General features: G+C 39.2%; 1 protein-coding gene across 8 annotated transcripts; it reads left to right on the forward strand.

Annotated features, from left to right (window-relative positions):
• Positions 1-2218: 2218 nt before the first annotated feature.
• Positions 2219-14412, forward strand: LOC146662398 (poly(U)-binding-splicing factor PUF60-like). Of its 8 annotated transcripts, none has more exons than XM_085418998.1 (12): positions 2220-2531; positions 2746-2808; positions 5009-5104; positions 7417-7506; positions 8048-8098; positions 9260-9421; positions 9509-9601; positions 11064-11277; positions 11363-11595; positions 12075-12189; positions 13332-13579; positions 13667-14412. In XM_085418998.1, the coding sequence occupies exons 1-12, from the start codon at positions 2472-2474 to the stop codon at positions 13964-13966; spliced, it is 1725 nt and encodes a 574-aa protein (XP_085275124.1). In that variant the 5' UTR covers positions 2220-2471; the 3' UTR covers positions 13967-14412. The 8 variants fall into 8 exon arrangements, with proteins under 8 accessions (XP_085275128.1, XP_085275124.1, XP_085275125.1 ...); XM_085418999.1 differs by having other exon boundaries at positions 2228-2531; positions 11363-11553; XM_085419004.1 differs by lacking the exons at positions 2220-2531; positions 2746-2808 and adding exons at positions 4071-4214; positions 4703-4799.
• Positions 14413-19267: the final 4855 nt, after the last annotated feature.

A 19267-nucleotide genomic window follows, 5' to 3' on the forward strand; every position in this document is an offset into this window, starting at 1 on the left:
AATAGACATCATTTTCCTGTATAAATCGTTGGTTGTTACAATAAAAAAATGTCAGTTAAATATCATACAGGAGACTCACACAGTGATATTTGAGAAGTGAAAAGAAGTTTACTGGATTTACAAAAAGTGTGCAATAATTATTTAAACAAAATCAAGCAGGTGCATAAATTTGGGCACCACAAAAAAGAAATGAAATGAATATTTAGTGTATATCAATGTGTGTGTCTCCTATATGATATATGGGGTGCCTTTGTCTGGACGTGCTTCCCATCCAGAGCTGCACAGCACAGAGGGAAGTTCCAGCGCTCCTGGAGTCCCTCTGTGATGGACCGCCAGTCTCCAGGTGAAGGCACAGCCATGAAGTCGTCCACTAGACAGTCCCAGATGGCCGTCGCTGCCTGGGGGTGATCTGACACACCGACTCTGTAACTGAACGCTTGGTGCTGAAGGAGTCCGCGGTGACAAGGAACCTGGACAAAATTGTTCAAAATCAGTATTATGTGTACTGCAGTTACAAAATACATTATTCAAATTCCAAAATACTTTGGTGATGTCAGATTTAATCACAAAACTTAAATCTTACATAAAACATTTTGTAATTATAAGGATAATTACAAAATGTATATTAGATAATATCTAAAACAGTTGTGTTTTGTTTTAACTTTAACATATTATAATTTGATTGGTAGCAACTTTCACAACTACAGTGAGCCAATCACTCATAATTCCTAAACATGTCAATCAGGTAGGAATGAAGTGAGACATTAATAGAAATAAAGAGTTGTATGTTGACATGTAGCCCTTTCCTTGCTTAAATCATTAATATTTTTGAAAAATTAATCTGTGATAAGACAGCTTATCAAGATAGAACCATGTAACTAGAGATGAACCAAACTGTTCACAGTTTTATCTAACTCTGTTTTAATAAAGGCTGGTGACCCCTGTTATAGAGTCTGACAGCTGCAGGGATTATATACAAATATTCAACTATCCCAGAATTAAACCAGGTCTAAATAAAAAGGAGTGAGTATCACTACAAAGGTTAACTCAGTGGTCCTAATGCTACAGTTTGATATCAGCAAACACCGAGAGCATTCACTGTTAGCATAGCACATCCATGTTAGCAGTGTATAAATGGATGGTTTAGCATATATTAGCAAAGGTATCAATAAATGACTACGTATTAAACACTTTTACTAACCTCAGGCAGACGGACAGGCGCTCTGCAGGTGGGATTGAGCGCCTGTAGTCGGTGTCTAGGCGGGCGATTCTGGGACCGACGCGGGACAGCAGGTCCTCAAACTGGCCGAGTGAATGACGGTGATAGCCCATCGCGTTCGGTGTGAACACACCCTTAACAAGCAGCGGTGCTGCCATAGGCACCTCACCCGTGCCAAAGTGCTCACAGGCGGAGGATAGTCCTCCCCCAGCTGCGAGGTACCCACGGCAGCACCCGCTGCTTTTTGAGAGTAAAAGCGATACCCGCTTTCACGTCAAAAAGTCGTCATAAATAAGTCTCCAATAACACCAGAAAAAGTCGCCAGATTTGTCGCTAGTCGCTTTTTAGAAAAAAAAGTCGCTAAGGGGGTCTGAAAACTCGCTAAATATAGCGACAAAGTCGCTAAGTTGGCAACACTGCAGCAGACGTTCGCACCTATGCGTCCGAACTGCAAATGACTCGCGCATGAGCGAAGCCGCTGCTCCCGCACTGTCTGTAACCAGTCAGTTCTTCTTTTACTGTTATGCTGTTTTGTGGATCACAAGGTTTAAAACTACTTATAAACACACACCCACACACACAAAGTAACTACACCAGAGTGCCAATTTCGGGTCACTTTTGCCGGTCCAAGCCCGGATAAAGGAGCAGGGTTGGAATTGTGACATTATAAAACAATAATTGCTAAAACAAATTTAATTTGTACTTCTAAATAAATTCTAAATGCATTTAGGACATTTTTTACTCACTTTATGTCTCTTCCACGCTGTTATTTCTCTCTCCAACAACGTAGGTTACAATTACATTTGCATGTCCAATTATGCCAATTAGGCGATGACGTAATTTATCGACTTTTAGTACAACCAATGGCGATTTTCCTTACTGAGGAGTTGGCAACACTGCTTTAGCGCCCTTTCTGCCATGGTGGCTGAGACACAGCGGAGCGGAGGTGGAAGTGCCTGGCTTAAAACAGGACATATTAGCTGCATATAACCTTCAGTTACTCTTTATATAGTTAGGTAGGAGTCAAACCATGTTTCTTTTTAGCTGAAAAACATTACACCCAGGTAACCTGCAGTGTTGAAAACGTGTTCTCCGACGATGTTTGCTACAATACAATTCGTCCTCGTGTAGTAAAATCAGCGACATTTGACCGTCCTGTTGCTCCCATTGAAATTTATATAGCTTATTTAAAATCTAAAACTTAAAATTGTCCGTAGGCTGCTGTTGTTGCCACTGTCCTGTTTGAAATGGAATGAGAGAAGCTGGTTATTTTGTCATATGTGCCGATATTAAACCCCGGAGCAACATTCAGGTAAAAGTGTAAGATCAAATGATCCGTCAATAAAGTATAATGTTGGATCAGTGTTTCAATATTTATATCTTTTATTAGATGTACATGTGGTTTGGTTATTTGCCTTTTGTTTGAAAGTACACTGAGAGAGGAGAGTGATCTTAATAGTTTTTTTTTCATATCAATGTAATTTTTTCATCCAACTGAATACAATCTATTTGTGTATGATTGTCAGACCAAAGAGGGAGAGAGGAAAGAGGGGAACGTGAGGAGAAAGAACAAGGTCAGGAAGAACCAGGTAAGGAAACAGAGAGGGAATAGTGACAGGCAAAACAGAAACTGTAAACTGCTTGAGAGAGTTGACCACCAAAATTGATTTGCCAATCTCAAGGTGAGGCGACATAGGTTAAAATAAAAGAAAAAAAAAATCTGCAGAGCCATAGTAGTATCTGCAGTAAAGATCTTTTCATACATTGTATACATTGTACCATAGGCAAAGTTGCCTCCATTTTTATAATTATTTTTTTATCAATATTTTGTTCATTTCAAGGACTCTATTTTTGGAGTGAATTTTTATGTATCTATTGTATTATACATACATATTAAAAGTGAATCTCTGTCCAAAATATGCACTCGGTTTACTTCTTACTCACTATGATCATCATTCATCATTTTCCCCCAGTAATTAAGGTTACGATGTGTTTTTTTTTAAATTCCAATCCATTCTTCTTTTGCAGCATTTAAATAACCTTTAGCAGATTTGATGGTTTTGTTACAGACTTTAAAAAAAGTGTTTTGCTTTTCTTTCACAAATGTGGGGAATGTACAAAACAATGATGTCATGTTTTGTGACGAGGACCCAGACAGAGAGAGACTTTAATTTAAGAATCTTATGATTTAATAAAGAAATCTGCAGACTTGCACAGAGATGGTAAAATGATGATGACTGATAACGGAGATGAAGACAACAGATGACGAGGACAGGGAGGAACAGGGGTTTAAATGCACCAAGGAGACAGTCAGAGGGAACTCAGGACAACTGGAGACATTTAAGGATGCAGGGACTCACAGAGACAGGGAAGAAGTCTCGCTGTGACGAGTTAAGTTTATCTTGCCTGGCTGGCCAGCTCTCTGCGTGCTCCTGCTAAAGGTTTACCGGATAGATCATCGGACAGAGAAGCAACTGATGTAACAGTTAGTGTAATATAAATGCAGGAGAATATTTTTTTTAAAAATAAAATAAAATTACAAATTATGTTTATTGTGTTTAATTTAAGGAGATAGTGATTTGACCCTTACACATTGAATGTCAGTCCTCTAACCTGGATATACAGGACTGGCAAAATAGTGTTTATTCTTTAGGTTTTCTGGGATCTGGTCATTCTAGTGCTATCTAGCTAGAGTAATTGATTAAAAACAACACAATTGGAATGATATGATACATTAAATTATGAATAATGTCACAGAATAATAAATATAGCCTGAAGGTTGCATGGATAAAAGTGCGCATTAACTCCCGCCCCCCAACATCGCGAGAAATAGTGTTCTCGCGATATCTTTCATTGAAAATATGCAATTCTCGCGAGCGTTGACGTGTGCGGGCCTCTCCGAGAAGGTGTGCTTCATGGCAGTTACGGACACTGCGGTAAATAATTTCCTTGATAAAGAGGCACATTAACAGATTTCAGCTGTAGCGGTCGCTACGTAAGTAAAATGCGATGTATCTTAGTATTTAGGTGCACCGTGTGTTCTTTAAATTTGACGGCGTATCCTTGTGGAGAACGTGCAGATTAATTCACGCGCCATAGCAATGAATGCCTAGCATTAGCTAATATCAGCTAGCAGCAAAGATAACGCTATCTGAATAGAGACCAGGCCTTGCTAATCAATGCGGAGCTTCTTGTACTGATTGTGCCGTTGTAAGGTCATCCAAGTGCAACAAAGAGGTTGCAGTTAAGATTTATATATTCCTCAGTTAAAAAGTTCTTAGGGAAAGGTTGAACTTTAGCCCACTTACTACTACTTCACTCAGCTAACGTATACACAACGCGAGGCTAGCGTTCATGCGCATTACCCTGGCTCACTAAAGATCTGATCAAAGACGGCTGCTTATAGATGGAGTTCATTGTAAAATGATGCTAGCGCCCTGCTTTTGTTATTGTTAGTCTGAAGACGTTTTTTATTTCCCCTAGAAATTGTTGACTTGTTAAAGCTTCCCCATCAGTGCTCATCCCCTTGGGGGCTTTTCCGCCTCAGTCTGGTGGACCCAGCGATTAGCGGGTTGCGTAGGTAAGGAGCCCATCCAGTCCCGCCTGCTTTAAAAAAAAAATCCGGGTGTATGTCCTTTAAATGTTGACCCATTTAGCGATATCCTGTTCATTTTGAGATGATGTAATTTCTCATTGAAATTAAGTGCGAATGAACAGTGTGCACGTGCAGGGGTTTACGCTCTTGTTTCTCAGTGTTTTGTTTAAAGTGCTCTGTTCTCTCGACTGCAGGGTGGTGAAGCTCTGACGATGGAGAATGGACAGGGCACGGGCTCCAAGCTTGGCCTGCCGCCTCTCACCCCAGAGCAGCAGGAGGCACTTCAGAGGGTAAGACGTTAAACTATCTGCTAGTGATCATGTTATAAACAAATGTCCGATGTAGGGGTGGGCGCTAGAGCCTCAAAATTAAATCACAATTTTTTGCAGTACTGGTTCTTATGATGAAAGAAACAAAAGCTGTGTATTTTTCATTCTTCTTTTCCAATGAAGCTGCAGTCACTGATGACACACTTCCTCATTTGAAGCGTGAATCTATTGAAACAAGGTGCCAGTGGCAGCATTATAGTGCAACAGTAATGACACAGCATAAGTCAAATGTAAGCACAAAAGTAGAAAATAAAATAACTGCTGAACTCCATATTTTAACAATAACTAAAGGAACTTAATCTTGTAACTCATCAGGAGCTGCACAATATTGGCACATAATAAAAGTGAAAAATATTTTCTGTCTGGGGTGTATCTTTGGTCGAGCTTTTTAACCAGCTGTTTAAAGCTATCCTTTTCCGCAATGGAACTGCATCAGTAATTTCCATTTTTCAATTTCCATATTCACAAGGGGTCAAACAGCAGATAGTGCTGCATGTTTGATTTGTCAGATTGTTACATTGCGAGGCGCATAAATGAATGACATTTGTACAGCAATCATATTGCGATATGACACTCTTTTTTTCTTTTTTTTCTTTTTTTAAATATTGTGGAAAATTTTAAACCCGTGTTATCCCAGATCATATACTATGGAAAAGGCCTAGTCCAATGTTGTTTTTCCTTTTCCACTACTCGCCCCCTGAACTAGATTTACTGGCCCTTTAAATATATTTTTACAGGCACAAAAGGAAACAAAACCTCATCTGCAAAGTAATCAATCACTTCAGCTTTTAAATAGTTCATTACACCCCCTAGACTCATCGCTGCATGGTGCCGTCGCTGCGACATAGAGATGAGGTCGCTGCTGTCAGCTTGCATCAGAGTTTTATTTTCATCTTGTTCTTAATTCATCATCTTTATCACTTTGTCAAATAAAAGTTAGTGGACGGGAGTAGCAGAAAATACTATAATTAATTTTTAACTTAATTCTTTACTGCTGTTGTGTTATCATTTTTATTGAGGAAGAACACGTCATTCTTGGCCTTAATCTTCTAATGTTTAACAGCCTCTTTACTTCTGTAATGTTTCTTTTCATGTGAAATTTGCCATAAACCAGTTATTAAACCAAACCAGTAACTTGCAGTTAGCAACAGGTAATGTGCTATTAATTTGAAATTTATTAACACTGGTTATGAAAATTTTAGATTTTTGTTTTTAAAGTTACCTCAACTATACCACATTAAGCACAGGGATATGTCTACTTGCAATACTTTTATTTCTTTTATGTCACATAAAACCCAACTTTCATAACTTTTAGTAGGAGATTAGAAGCCCCTTTCAGATGTTGAATGCGTTACCATGTGGGCTTCATCTGTCTGTTAACATGACTGAATTCAGACAGTGCTACAAACTTTATGGGACAAACCACAATACACCAAAAGACCTGTAATGAATTAGGTTTTAGTTTAATGACTCAAGTCAGATCCTGTTGGTTCTTAAAGGAATGTCAGTCTTCTTCTTTTGGCTAATTTTAAATAAGATATTAATGAAGTTACAGCTGTTGTTCTTCATGGTTAAACATGTGCCAATCTACCTGAAATCTTAAGGCACATCAGATAGGAGCCATTGATTTTGCTGCGGTTTCAAGATCAAGCAGTATGCAGTCAGACTTTAAGTGATACACCTGTTATTGGCTCTCTTTTACTAAGGGTTCCTGTAGTTACTTATAGGAAATAGTGGCTGTAATGTAAAGGTGTGTCTGAAAGAGCTACAGATGGCCGATACCAAAGTGTTTAATGTGCTTTTTAACTGTATGCATATTAATATCCAAGACTGAAAGTAGAAAAAGTAGCTTTTATGTGGGTGGATGAAACTATTACATCCCCGTATTTAAAATGATTTATCCCCAAATCTGACTAAAATTTGCAAAAAGAAGTTTCTAGAAGTCAAATATGCCAATGAACAATGAAACATCAAGAACAACCAGACTTTCCAGCATTTCAAGTATTTATCTTAACTGCACCATCTGCAAATATCTCCCAAAACCTGCAGTTATTCAACTGTTTCTAAACTGCAAATAATTAGTTTATTATTATATGGGAAATCCTGTTTTGTTTTGGGGTTTTTTGTTTTTTCCTCTTATTATACTTTTTAAAAATGTAGGATTAAATGAAAGTTTGGATTTTAGCCTAGTTTTTGCATGCCGTGTCACATAGATGAACTGATCTTTTATTCATCTGTGGAATTTACATGTAATTTCGCTTCTCCTCTCCCAGGCTAAGAAGTATGCCATGGAGCAAAGTATTAAGAGTGTGTTGGTGAAGCAGACCATCGCCCATCAGCAGCAACAGCTCACCAACCTCCAGGTGAGATGTGTGAAACTATCTGGTAATGTGCCAAACAAAATCTTTGTTGTGCATGTGTCACCTGTGAGTCTTGACTGTAGACAGAATATCATAGTCTTTTCTCGCACTGGTAATTCAGCCATCTCTACTGTCACAAGTCGGTTTGGGCTTAGCTCTTTGGGAAGTCTTGCCTTTCTTCTACCACGTGCTGTGAAAAAGAACGCATGTGTAGACCTTTTGCCCTTTGCTTTTGCCTTTTGTTCTCTTTCAGATGGAGACGATCATCATGAAGGCTTTGGTTATCATGTTAAATGCTTTGCACTTTTAAAGGGAACTTGCTTGTATTTGTTTATTGCTGTGTGGTGAGCTATAATTTAGCTAAAGGAGGTAAATCCTCTCTGTATATTGTTTAGAGGGAGGGTCTGATTATAGTGTAAGCCTTACTGCTTTTGTCTATTTAGCAAAGCAATGACCTTTTAAAAAAAAAAGAAAGAAAGAAAAGCAAAGCTAAGGGATATCTAACCTACTTTTCAGCACTTTTTTCATCTTTACTGTCTTTCAGATGGCAGCAGTGACAATGGGCTTTGGAGATCCTCTCTCACCTTTACAATCGGTCAATAGATTATTAAATTTTTTTTTTTCTGTGCGCATTCCCAATGGAAAGGACTGTTACCCTTCTTTTACTGTTGCAATAGCAACAGTCCCTGCCTTTTTTCCTAACCAAAGAATGCATATTTTATAAGAAAACATGGCTTTCAACACCTAACGTACCTGCGACTTTACTGCAATCTCTTCTGAGATGACTGACTGTTGTTAATTGTCGAAGCGCTTCCTTTGCTTTCTTGCGTTGCAGTGGGATATTTTGTTTGTGTATTTTTTATTATTTTTTTAAAAGAAGAAGATAGAAAAAAGGCTGTTTAAAACACTTTAAATGGCTTTTATAGGACTTTATTGGAGGTTTGTAAATGTGAGAAAAGTCACGTCTTTTTGAAAAATATGCATTTGCTCATTTTACAAAACAAAAAAAGCAAAGCTCTTGGCATGGGACAAAAGAGGGATAGCAATCCCTTTAATGGACCAAAATGAGAGAAATTGTGGGACAGGGCTATTTTTTGGCCATCTCAAAGTCAAGCTCTTTTTTTCTGTTAAATGAACAAGTCATCTTCCCTCGATGTTATACTTTACGAACTTATTTTTGTTGGTGACACAGTGAAAGTTAAGAGAAGCAGTAAAGGCGTCAGTAAAACAGAGCAGCTTTCAGGGATTAAAGCGCCCCTCACCTTAGACTTGAGAAGAAAGTTTCAAATGCTTTCATCAAGACTTTGTATGGATTTCGTTTGAACTCCACGATTACTTTTGTTACCTTACTTGCATCCCCGGACTACAGGTCAGTTACTGAAGCCAAAATTTTTGTGAGGGCTGTGCATGTCAATCACATCAATGTGTTTTCCTCCATATGTCTGTTCAGTAGTAACAGAATAGAGGACATACTGTAATCGCCTCTGATGACATCAGTGTTTTTTTTGTTTTTGTTTTCTTTTTATAAATGTTAATATTTTTCCCACAAAGTTCTGTCCATTGCAGTATCCCATTATTACCCTATTTACCTGTCCAGACCCCCCTTTACTTGGAATTGGCCTCTAACAATTTTGGGGAAAGCAAGCACAGTAGAAAATACACATATATTCTTTCTGTGTGTGTGTATGTGTGTTTGTTTCTCCTCCTTTCTTTTACTCTCTAATGCTTATTATGTCTTGTTTCCCTTGGTTGGTAGGTGGCAGCTCAGAGGCAGCGCGCTCTAGCGATCATGTGTCGGGTGTATGTGGGCTCCATATACTATGAGCTTGGTGAGGACACCATCAGACAGGCTTTTGCCCCGTTTGGTCCAATCAAGAGCATTGACATGTCTTGGGATTCTGTTACAATGAAACACAAGGTCAGTGCTGAACTTTGACTTGAGACGTGGCGTAGATTGCAAAGAAAGTGTGTGCAGGTTATTCTTGACCTTTGTCTGACAATGCAGGGATTTGCCTTTGTGGAGTATGATGTACCAGAGGCTGCTCAGCTGGCCCTGGAGCAGATGAACTCAGTCATGCTGGGAGGACGAAACATTAAGGTATGTTGGTGTGGAGAAAAACATCTTTTAAGTGCTTAAGATCATGTGGACAGAGTTTGACTAGTTGGATACACCTGGGCAGGATTTCTGTCATAAAAGCTGTTAAGATCCAGTAGCTATACAGCAGTATCATTATGAATATTTTAAAACATTCAGAAAGCAAGACAAGAAATACTGCTCCTCTTATCGATACACATGGTTATCCATATCCAGACTTTTATTTTATTTTAATGCATATATATGTTGCAGTTAAGCAAAAAAAACTTGCAGGGAAAGAAGGGTGTTTGGCTTTACTGTTAGCTTCCTTTATGAAGAACAGGTCTGGAACAGACCAATGTCTGATTGTATTGTTGCAACCCTAGTTATAAGTGAACAGGTAAAAGTGTATCGAGACTCAACATTTCCATGTGTTTATTTTATTTTTTTATTCTTTCATAACTTCATAGTTTTTTCCCAAGCTGTTTTTAGGACTGATGGCCCGCCGGTCGGGTAATACACTGGTGGGAACCCTACTGGTATTTAGATTACTTCCTGCCATTAGGAATATGAAGTCCTGATATGCAAAATTGCTTAAATGTATAATCTCAGTCACTTTATTTAAGTGAAAACACTAATTTGTGATTGTGCTTGTGTTTTTGTTAATTTTCAGGTGCGTGTTGTATGAATGAAGATGCGTGTGTAGTTTTTTTGTTTGTTTGTTTTTTTGTGTGTGTCAGTGCGCAAGTGTGTGTTGGCCTTCCATGATGCCATCAAGGCTTGTGTTAGTGACCAAGTGACCAGTGGGATGCCTAGCAGCAAATAACATCGCTCTGTGCCCATGGACTGCTGATGATGGGTTGCGTCTGGTTGGTGTTACTTGGCCGCCCCATCTGTAGTACAGATCCTAGTCTCCCTCAGACGCTCGTCTTACTCGGGGAGCTCAGTTCTTTTGCAAAGGAGAGTCTGTGCAGCGCTAGCACCAAATATTCAATGCGTTCCTTTAGCCACTAGTTCAGACTGCAGAAATGTTGTGTTTTTAATACAAAGTGTAGTTTCTCTATAATAGTATTACAGCTATTTACAGGACCGGATTTGCATTGTAAATGAGTTGATATTTGACACCCTTATAGTCAGGTTCTTTTTAATTATTGATCCTCAGCTAGTAGATGTCTTTTTGTAATATCTGGCTTTTAAAGAAAGAAAGAAAGAGAGAGAGAGAGAGTTAAGTTTGATTTGGTTATTCTTTTGTCTAATGATTAATGTAATCAGTAGTTTATCCTTGAAATTTTCTCCTGTTGGGAAAATGCTATAGTGTTTTGTAATTTAAAAAAACACTTATTAGAGGAGACGAGTGGCTTTGACTGAGCTTGGTGGCTGGTGAAAGTAAGCCTTGCAGGGACATAGAGCTTTGTGGTAGGTGCGTTCTCAGGTAATGCAGTAAAGGCTTTACTCAGTAGCCCTGGTGGTTTGATCTGTGCTATAGGTTGGGCGGCCAAGTAACATCGGTCAGGCGCAACCCATCATCGACCAGCTGGCAGAAGAGGCGCGTGCTTATAACAGGATCTACGTGGCGTCCGTCCACCCTGATCTGTCAGATGACGACATCAAGAGTGTGTTTGAGGCCTTTGGAAGGATCAAGTCATGCACATTAGCCAGAGACCCCACCACAGGGCGACACAGAGGCTTTGGCTTCATTGGTGAGCTTGGGGGGGTGTCGCATTCTCTCGTACCTTCGTGTTGCTATAAATCTGCTACTAACTGCGGTTTTTATTTCCTTTACAGAGTATGAAAAGCCTCAGTCAGCCCTGGACGCCGTGTCTTCTATGAACCTGTTTGACCTGGGTGGTCAGTACCTGCGGGTGGGCAAAGCAGTAACGCCTCCCATGCCCTTACTGACCCCCACGACCCCAGGTGGTTTGCCACCTGCTGCAGCTGTGGCTGCAGCGGCAGCCACTGCTAAAATAACAGCCCAGGCAAGTATGAATCCCTTCCAAAGGGATTTAATGGCCTTCCAGGTAAATATGACACAGAACTAGCTAGCTATGACACCAGTACAGATAACATTAGCATTTGTACTTAGAGAAGGCCACTTTGTTGTCAGTTTATTATTGGTATTATTAAAAATTAAAAATGTAACCTTATTTTAATGCAGTTTGACGTCTTCAAAACTCAAACAGAACCTATAAACACGGTGAAAGACTCATTTGTTTTTATATGCTGTATATATGTTAACCTGAGTGGTAAAAGTTCCTCACCTTTACTGATTAGCAAAGCTCTTCCTTGTATAATGTCATAATTTTAAAAGTTTAGCATCACTGCTTAGATATTTTTGACTTGCTAAGAATACTTAATTACTTTTTAACCTCGATTCTCATTGAAGAGAGGCAATGTTGAGTTGATTGTTTGCCATGTTGTGTGATTGTTGACTGTGCTGCCTTGTGTTGTGTTCTGTGTGTTTCCTTTGCCTAATGTCTTCGGCCCCCCCTCTTTTAAGGAGGCTGTAGCTGGCGCGTCAGTCTTAGGAGCGTTAACTGCACCTCAACTTCTCAGTCAGCAAATGGGAATACCTCAGGCTGTTATGGCTGCCCAGGCACCAGGGGTCATCACAGGTATGCACCAAGACATGAGCAAGTCCTCTTTTTGTGCTAAAGAAATGGTTTTAATTTAACTTAGTTGTGCTGTTAAAAACATACAGCTTTAAAGACAGTGAACACACTGTTAGTTTGAACACTTTTAACTGCATGGCATCTGGAAAATGAGAAAATCAGAAGTGGCTGTAAACTTGCTTTCCTGTGAGAGTTATCTTAGTGACTTCATGTCTCACCTACACTTGAACTTCAAGTGACCCAGTGGCATCAGCCTTGTTTATTTGTGCCGTTGTAATATTTTTAGTCATGACAGTATTTCCTGCCATGAATTTATTAATCTGTTTCTCCTATAACTTTTTATACTTTACAGGAATTGGCTCATTGGTGTAATATGGATAATGGAAAATTGTGTGAGGTTGTTTGTGACCTCCTAATTGGGCATTTTAAGTATTTTGAGCTCTGAACTTTTCCGCATAAAATATTTTAAAACAGATGGATGAAAGGGTGAAACGGCTATAATAATTCATAGGGTTTTTGTTTTCTTTAACAGATGATCTAATACATTTCATAATACAAATAAGACCCTAATTTAAACAGGAAGTATTCCTGTATAAATGACTCTGTTACAGCAGTCACAAAAATAAGGGGTTGAAGCTCCTTCAATCAAGTGGACTAAAGGAGAACGGCGCGTTAAATTTTCAAATGATGGATTTTGTGTAGTGATGTCAGCATTAATCTCATTAAAATGATGTTAACACCATAACCGCATTAACGCAGCAAATCTCCGTTAGCGGGTTAGCGTCAACGTGTTAGCGCGGTTAGCTCATTGACGCCGTCCAGCCCCACGCACGGGGTGATCTGCCCTAACTCGCTTACTGAAATTTATGGCGTTAACTTCATTTTAACGAGATTAATGCCGACAGCACTAATTTTGTGGTAGAAATTTCAATAAATGAACCACATTTTCATTAGTCAAATTCAATTAGTCTGACATCTACCCTGGTGACATGGTACTGTGTGTAATTTTTTGTTTGTGAGTTTTTCTGGTTGATATTTTTGACGTTGAGTTGATGTTATAGATGATGGGATTGTCTTATCCAGGACTAATAGTTGTACTGTGGACCTGCCCATTGTCACTGACTGTGTCTGCCTTCCCTGGAAAGGTGTGACTCCAGTGCGTCCTACCATACCAATGGTTCCCCAGGTCGGTCTTGTGAACCCCGTGCTCGCGTCACCGCCAGTGCTGTCTAATCAGGCTGGTGGCTCCAACCAACAAGAGAAGAAAGAGGAGAAAGAAGAGACGCTTCAGGATGGTACAGGGCAGGAGATGCTGAGTGATCAGGAGCACATGAGCATCTCAGGCAGCAGTGCGAGACACATGGTGATGCAGAAACTGCTTCGAAAATCAGAGGTGATTTTATTTTTTTAATCTAGGAACACTTATTTACTTCCTTATCATCACTTGTGTTTACTTTATTCCTGTCCTTCTACTCTGCAGTCCACAGTGATGGTGCTTCGAAATATGGTCGGACCAGAGGACATTGATGATGACCTGGAGGGCGAGGTGACGGAAGAGTGCGGGAAGTTCGGCTCCGTGAACAGAGTCATCATATACCAGGAAAAGCAAGGAGAAGAGGAGGATGCAGATATCATTGTCAAAATCTTTGTAGAGTTTTCCATGGCCTCTGAGATGAACAAAGCTATCCAGGCACTCAACGACCGCTGGTTCGGGGGTCGCAAAGTTGTCGCCGAAGTGTATGACCAAGACCGTTTCAACAGCAGTGACCTCTCTGCATAAAGTGTCGGAAATGGCTCACCAGCACCCATCTCCCATAACTGTCGCCCCAAACCCATCTCAGCCACAGTCACTGCAGCTAAAGATGCGGGCCTCTGAAACCTATTATGGTCTCCTCTTTGTTTTTGTTTTTTTGTTTTTTAAAATTGCTGTTGATATTAATGTTAAAAGCTCCATTTGGGAGATTCATTAAGATATTTCTGTGTCAGATTTTGTTTTTCTTTTTTTTTTTCTTTATTTTTGCTTTGTGATCTGTGAAGACTCCCTTTTGGTGCAAGTTTTGAATTTTTGTAATCCAATCTGGTAAAAGTTTAAAAGAAAAAATTAGTTTTTGTTTTCTTGCTTTTAGCCCCTTTTATTTTCTTTCCTGAAATTGCCGAACATGTAAAACACTTTTTCTTTGTACAATAAAGGTTATTGTTTGTCCACAAAAAGTGTGGCGTTTATAATCTTGTAGCAGCGTAACTCTTCAATTTATTTAGATGTATGAATAATTTCTTATTCAGTTGCTCATTAAGCCATTAAGTACAAAAAGGCAGCTACAACTGCTGGTCTAAACGAAGCAAGATTACTTATGCAATTATGTAATTATATATTAATTATTAGCAAGATACATTATGTCAGCTAAGTCAAGTTCAAAGCTGGAAGGTGCCTTTGTTTTCAAGGGCTCGATCACTATGGTAACCCATGCTGACCATATAACCTGGTTCAGAGTAGGTTATGTTCAGATTTGGGTCTAAAATTTGATTCAAATGCCACATTTACATTAATTTTATTTACAATACACTAAAAGTAATGTGTAGGGTTTTTTTTTTTTTTTGTTGTTTTTTATTTGGGGGTTCTGTCAAGCTAGCTAAGCTTTAGCTGGATTGACTTTTTTCCCCATTCATATTATGTTTTGAGCCACATGCTGCCTAAACTGATCTCGATAAAACCACTGCACAAGATATTTTCTGCTCTCTTTAGTATAAAGAAGTATTCATAGTCAGGCCTACATCAGTAAAAAGCCATATAAATATGTGCAGAGATTTTGCAAGTAAGCAAAAACTATTTAAAATTTTAAGATTCAAAAACCTTTTCTAGGTCTAGAAATACTTTTAACTCTACTAGACTTTTTCACTCGTGTAGTGAGACTGGCATCTGTGCAAAAGGAATAACATTTTATATTTATTTATTGAATTTTAAACTGGAGTAGTTAGTGACTTTGTGCAATTTTCTCCCATTGAAAAACCATCCAGTGGGCTGAACTGAACTTTGGCAGGCTGGTTGTGGCCCCTGGTGGCATCGTGGGCCTACAGTAGTGGTTGGTTTTCAGACCTGAAACACACAGGATCAGAGAGTAGTAAAATCTTTTTGGTGTTTTCAGGAAAGAGTGTGTGATTTCACATGATGCCATGGTTAAATTGTTTGGGGATAGAAATAAGACTCATTGGTTGTAAAATTGCGCAATATTAACATTTTATTGCTCAGAATTGCCCTCAGGCAGCCCCATGTCCAGTAAACGTTTCATGAATGAGGGCGTGGAAGTCACTGCCAGGCATCAGTTTAAGGTTAGGCTTCCTTTTCTAACACATAGTTTCAAGAGCACATGATGGAAAACGGAAGCAAGATTATTAGCTTTAGAAATCTTGTGTATAAAGGTGTGCAGAAGTCTTTCATTATGACAGCGATAAGTGGTTTGGACAAAAGGTTTTGAGCATGAAGTGAAAAAAAGGGGGTCTTTAAAGATTACTTCTTTGGTTATTGAAACTGTACATATCTACATCTGCGTGATAGTCAAATGATATCTTGATAGGTAGTCCTCAATCTAAATCACTATGCAGATATATTTCAAGTCTTTTTCTTCTTCTTTCAGCTGTTTCCTTTAGAGTCACCAAAGCAGGTATTGTCAGTTCTGCGATATGTACAGAACAAACACAGGATCAAAATATGATCTAGTTGTACTGTGTGCAACTAGAAAGAATTAATAATAAAATAAAATAGAAAGCTGTAACAATATGACATAAAACACAGTGGGATGCAAAAGTTTGGGCAACCTTGTTAATAGTCATTTTCCTGTATAAATCGTTGGTTGTTACAATAAAAAATGTCAGTTAAATATATCATATAGGAGACACACACAGTGATATTTGAGAAGTGAAATTAAGTTTATTGGATTTACAGAAAGTGTGCAATAATTGTTTAAACAAAATCAGGCAGGTTCATAAATTTGGGCACTGCTGTCATTTTATTGATTCCAAAACCTTTAGAACTAATTATTGGAACTCAAATTGGCTTGGTAAGCTCAGTGACCCCTGACCTACATACACAGGTCAATCCAATAATGAGAAAGAGTATTTAAGGGGGTCAATTGTAAGTTTCCCTCCTCTTTTAATTTTCTCTGAAGAGTAGCAACATGGGGGTCTCAAAGCAACTCTCAAATGACCTGAAGACAAAGATTGTTCACCATCATGGTTCAGGGGAAGGATACAGGAAGCAGTCTCAGAGATTTAAGCTGTCTGTTTCCACAGTTAGGAACATATTAAGAAAATGGAAGACCACTCAGTTCAAGTTAAGGCTCGAAGTGGCAGATAGACAGAAGCGATGACTGGTGAGAACAGTCAGAGTCAACCCACAGACCAGCAGCAAAGATCTACAACATCATCTTGCAGCAGATGGAGTCACTGTGCATTGTTCAACCATTCGGCGCACTTTACACAAGGAGATGCTGTGTATGAGAGTGATGCAGAGGAAGCTTTTTCTCCGCCCACAGCACAAACAGAGCCGCTTGAGGTATGCTAAAGCACATTTGGACAAGCCAGCTTCATTCTGGAATAAGGTGCTGTGGACTGATCAAACTAAAACTGAGTTATTTGGGCATAACAAGGGGTGTTATGTCATTCCAAGAAAAACACCTGCTACCTACAGTAAAATATGGTGCTGGTTCCATCATGCTGTGGGGCTGTGTGGCCACTGCAGGGACTGGGAATCTTGTCAAAGTTGAGGGACACATGGATTCCACTCAGTATCAGCAGATTCTGGAGACCAATGTCCAGGAATCAGTGACAAAGCTGAAGCTGCGCCGGGGCTGGATCTTTCAACAAGACAACGACCCGAAACACTGCTCAAAATCCACTAAGGCATTCATGCAGAGGAACAAGTACAACGCTCTGGAACGGCCATCTCAGTCCCCAGACCTGAATGTTATTGAAAATCTGTGGTGTGAGTTAAAGAGAGCTGTCCATGCTCGGAAGCCATCAACCTGAATGAACTAGAGATGTTTTGTAAAGAGGAATGGTCCAAAATACCTTCAACCACAATCCAGACTCTCATTGGAACATACAGGAAGCGTTTAGAGGCTGTAATTTCTGCAAAAGGCGGACCTACTAAATATTGATTTCATTTCCTTTTTTTTTTTTTTTTTTTGTGGTGCCTAAATTTATGCACCTGCCTGATTTTGTAGCATGGGAGATGGGTGGTCTCGTAGGGTGTCTTGCATTGAAATCTGCTGCAGTGACCCGGTTACTGAGTTCACCAGATATCAACACAATTTCGATCCGCTCCTCACGTGTTAACCTCTTCGACATGTCAATGGCTGTGAACAAAGAGAAACTTGTAAATAACTCACGAAAGAATAAAGTTACATTGAAACCAAGCACACCATTGTTTTTCTTGTGACATTACCAATAAGTCTGATGTGTCACATGGCCCTCTTCCTATTGAAAAAAACAAAAGTTATGTCCAAGATGGCTGACTTCTAAATGGTCACCATGGTCACCACCCATCTTGAGGAGTTTGCCCCCTCACATATACTAATGTGCCACAAACAGGACTTTAATATCACCAACCATTCCCATTTTATTACGGTGTATCCATATAAATGGCCCACCCTGTATATTACTTTCAATGCTGATCATGACATTTTAATTCAAATGCTCTGTGATTTGGTTGGTTTTCATCACACCTAAAAGATAGAAGTGTTTATGGTCCAGTTAGTACCTTCAGTTAGATCTGGAGAAATAGAGATTCAGTCAGGGGTTCCTCAGGGATCAGCTCTTGATCCAGTACTCTTTAACCTTTACATGTTTTGCATGGTACTATCAGAAAGAAGTTAATGGCCATTAACTTAGAAGTTTCTAAGTTAATGGCATTAACTTAGAAAAAAAACCCCAAACTTAGATAATTCATATCTCTGACTTCCGAGAAACTGTTTAATTTGGAGGACTATCCAAATCATCAGTAGGATGACTTCAACTCGTTTGGAATGCAGCAGCCACAGTCCTTACACACACATGGAAAAGTTACCATCCAGTTAAAAGATCTGCTCTTGAAGACCTGACAGGTTTAGTAGGGTTTTAGACACTGAGCAAGTCATAGACGATAGGTGCACCCATCCATTTTCTTCCACTTTTCCAGTTCAGGGTCACAGGGAGACAGCACTGCAGCCTATCCCAGCTGTCACGGGGCAGGGTATACCCTGGACAGGTTACCAGTCTATCACAGGGCTAACAGAGAGAGACAGGCAAATATTCACACATTCACACCTAGTTTAGAGTTGGTAATTAACCTAACCCCACTACCCAGATGTCTTTGGGGTGTGGGAGGAAGCCGGAGAACCCAAACAGACTGATATTTGACAGTATTATCTGTTTGATCCCAGTTCAACACAAAATTACCTTTAAAATCCTTCTACTAGTTCATTAAGCACTCAGTGATTTGGCCCAATAGTACATCGATGACTTGCTCAGTGTCCATAACCCTACTAGACCTTTCAGGTCACCAAGTCCGATCTTTTAACTGCTGCCAGAATTAGATCTAAGTGTGCTGATGATGCTTTTAGTTATTGTGGTCCTGTTTACTGGAACAATCTGAACTGATCTCTGCATACATTTAAACACAGACTCAGAAACGTTTTATGTTAAAAGCTCTACATTTAACTCTCTTTGTGTGTGTGTGTTTTAACTTATATTTTACTTCTTTGTAAAAATGTGCTATATCAGTTTTATGGTATAAAAATTGTATATTCGTTGTATATTCCTGTTTATGCTTTATGTGTAAAAATCTGAGCCATACAAGGATTCTTGCAGATATATGCATTATTGCAGTTTAAAATAAAACTAAAGCCTAAGTTAAATAGTAAAAAGCCTATAAGCATTATGACCATTTTGACCATTAGATGAAAATATAATTTTCTTTTCTTTTACTAGCATGTGTTTGAAAAGCTTTTCTTCTTAACCTTGCTGAGAAATACCGCTAGGTGGCGTAATAAAGCAAGTCGTGGCCTCCGTTACAGAGGCGCAAAGCGGCGATGCTCCAGCTCAACCG

This window comes from Rhamphochromis longiceps, linkage group LG9 (genome assembly GCF_057381845.1).
Source record: "Rhamphochromis longiceps isolate RC_006_pf linkage group LG9, R_longiceps_female_GT1.1, whole genome shotgun sequence".
Classification (NCBI taxonomy): Eukaryota; Metazoa; Chordata; class Actinopteri; order Cichliformes; family Cichlidae; genus Rhamphochromis; species Rhamphochromis longiceps.

Excerpts from the sequence above, each read along its gene's own strand:
- LOC146662398 (XM_085418998.1), top strand. The coding sequence starts at position 2,472 with ATGAGAGAAGCTGGTTATTTTGTCATATGTGCCGATATTAAACCCCGG. Across the intron at positions 9,422-9,508 it reads CTGTTACAATGAAACACAAG|GGATTTGCCTTTGTGGAGTA; the intron begins GTCAGTGCTGAA and ends CTGACAATGCAG. Across the intron at positions 12,190-13,331 it reads GGCACCAGGGGTCATCACAG|GTGTGACTCCAGTGCGTCCT; the intron begins GTATGCACCAAG and ends TTCCCTGGAAAG.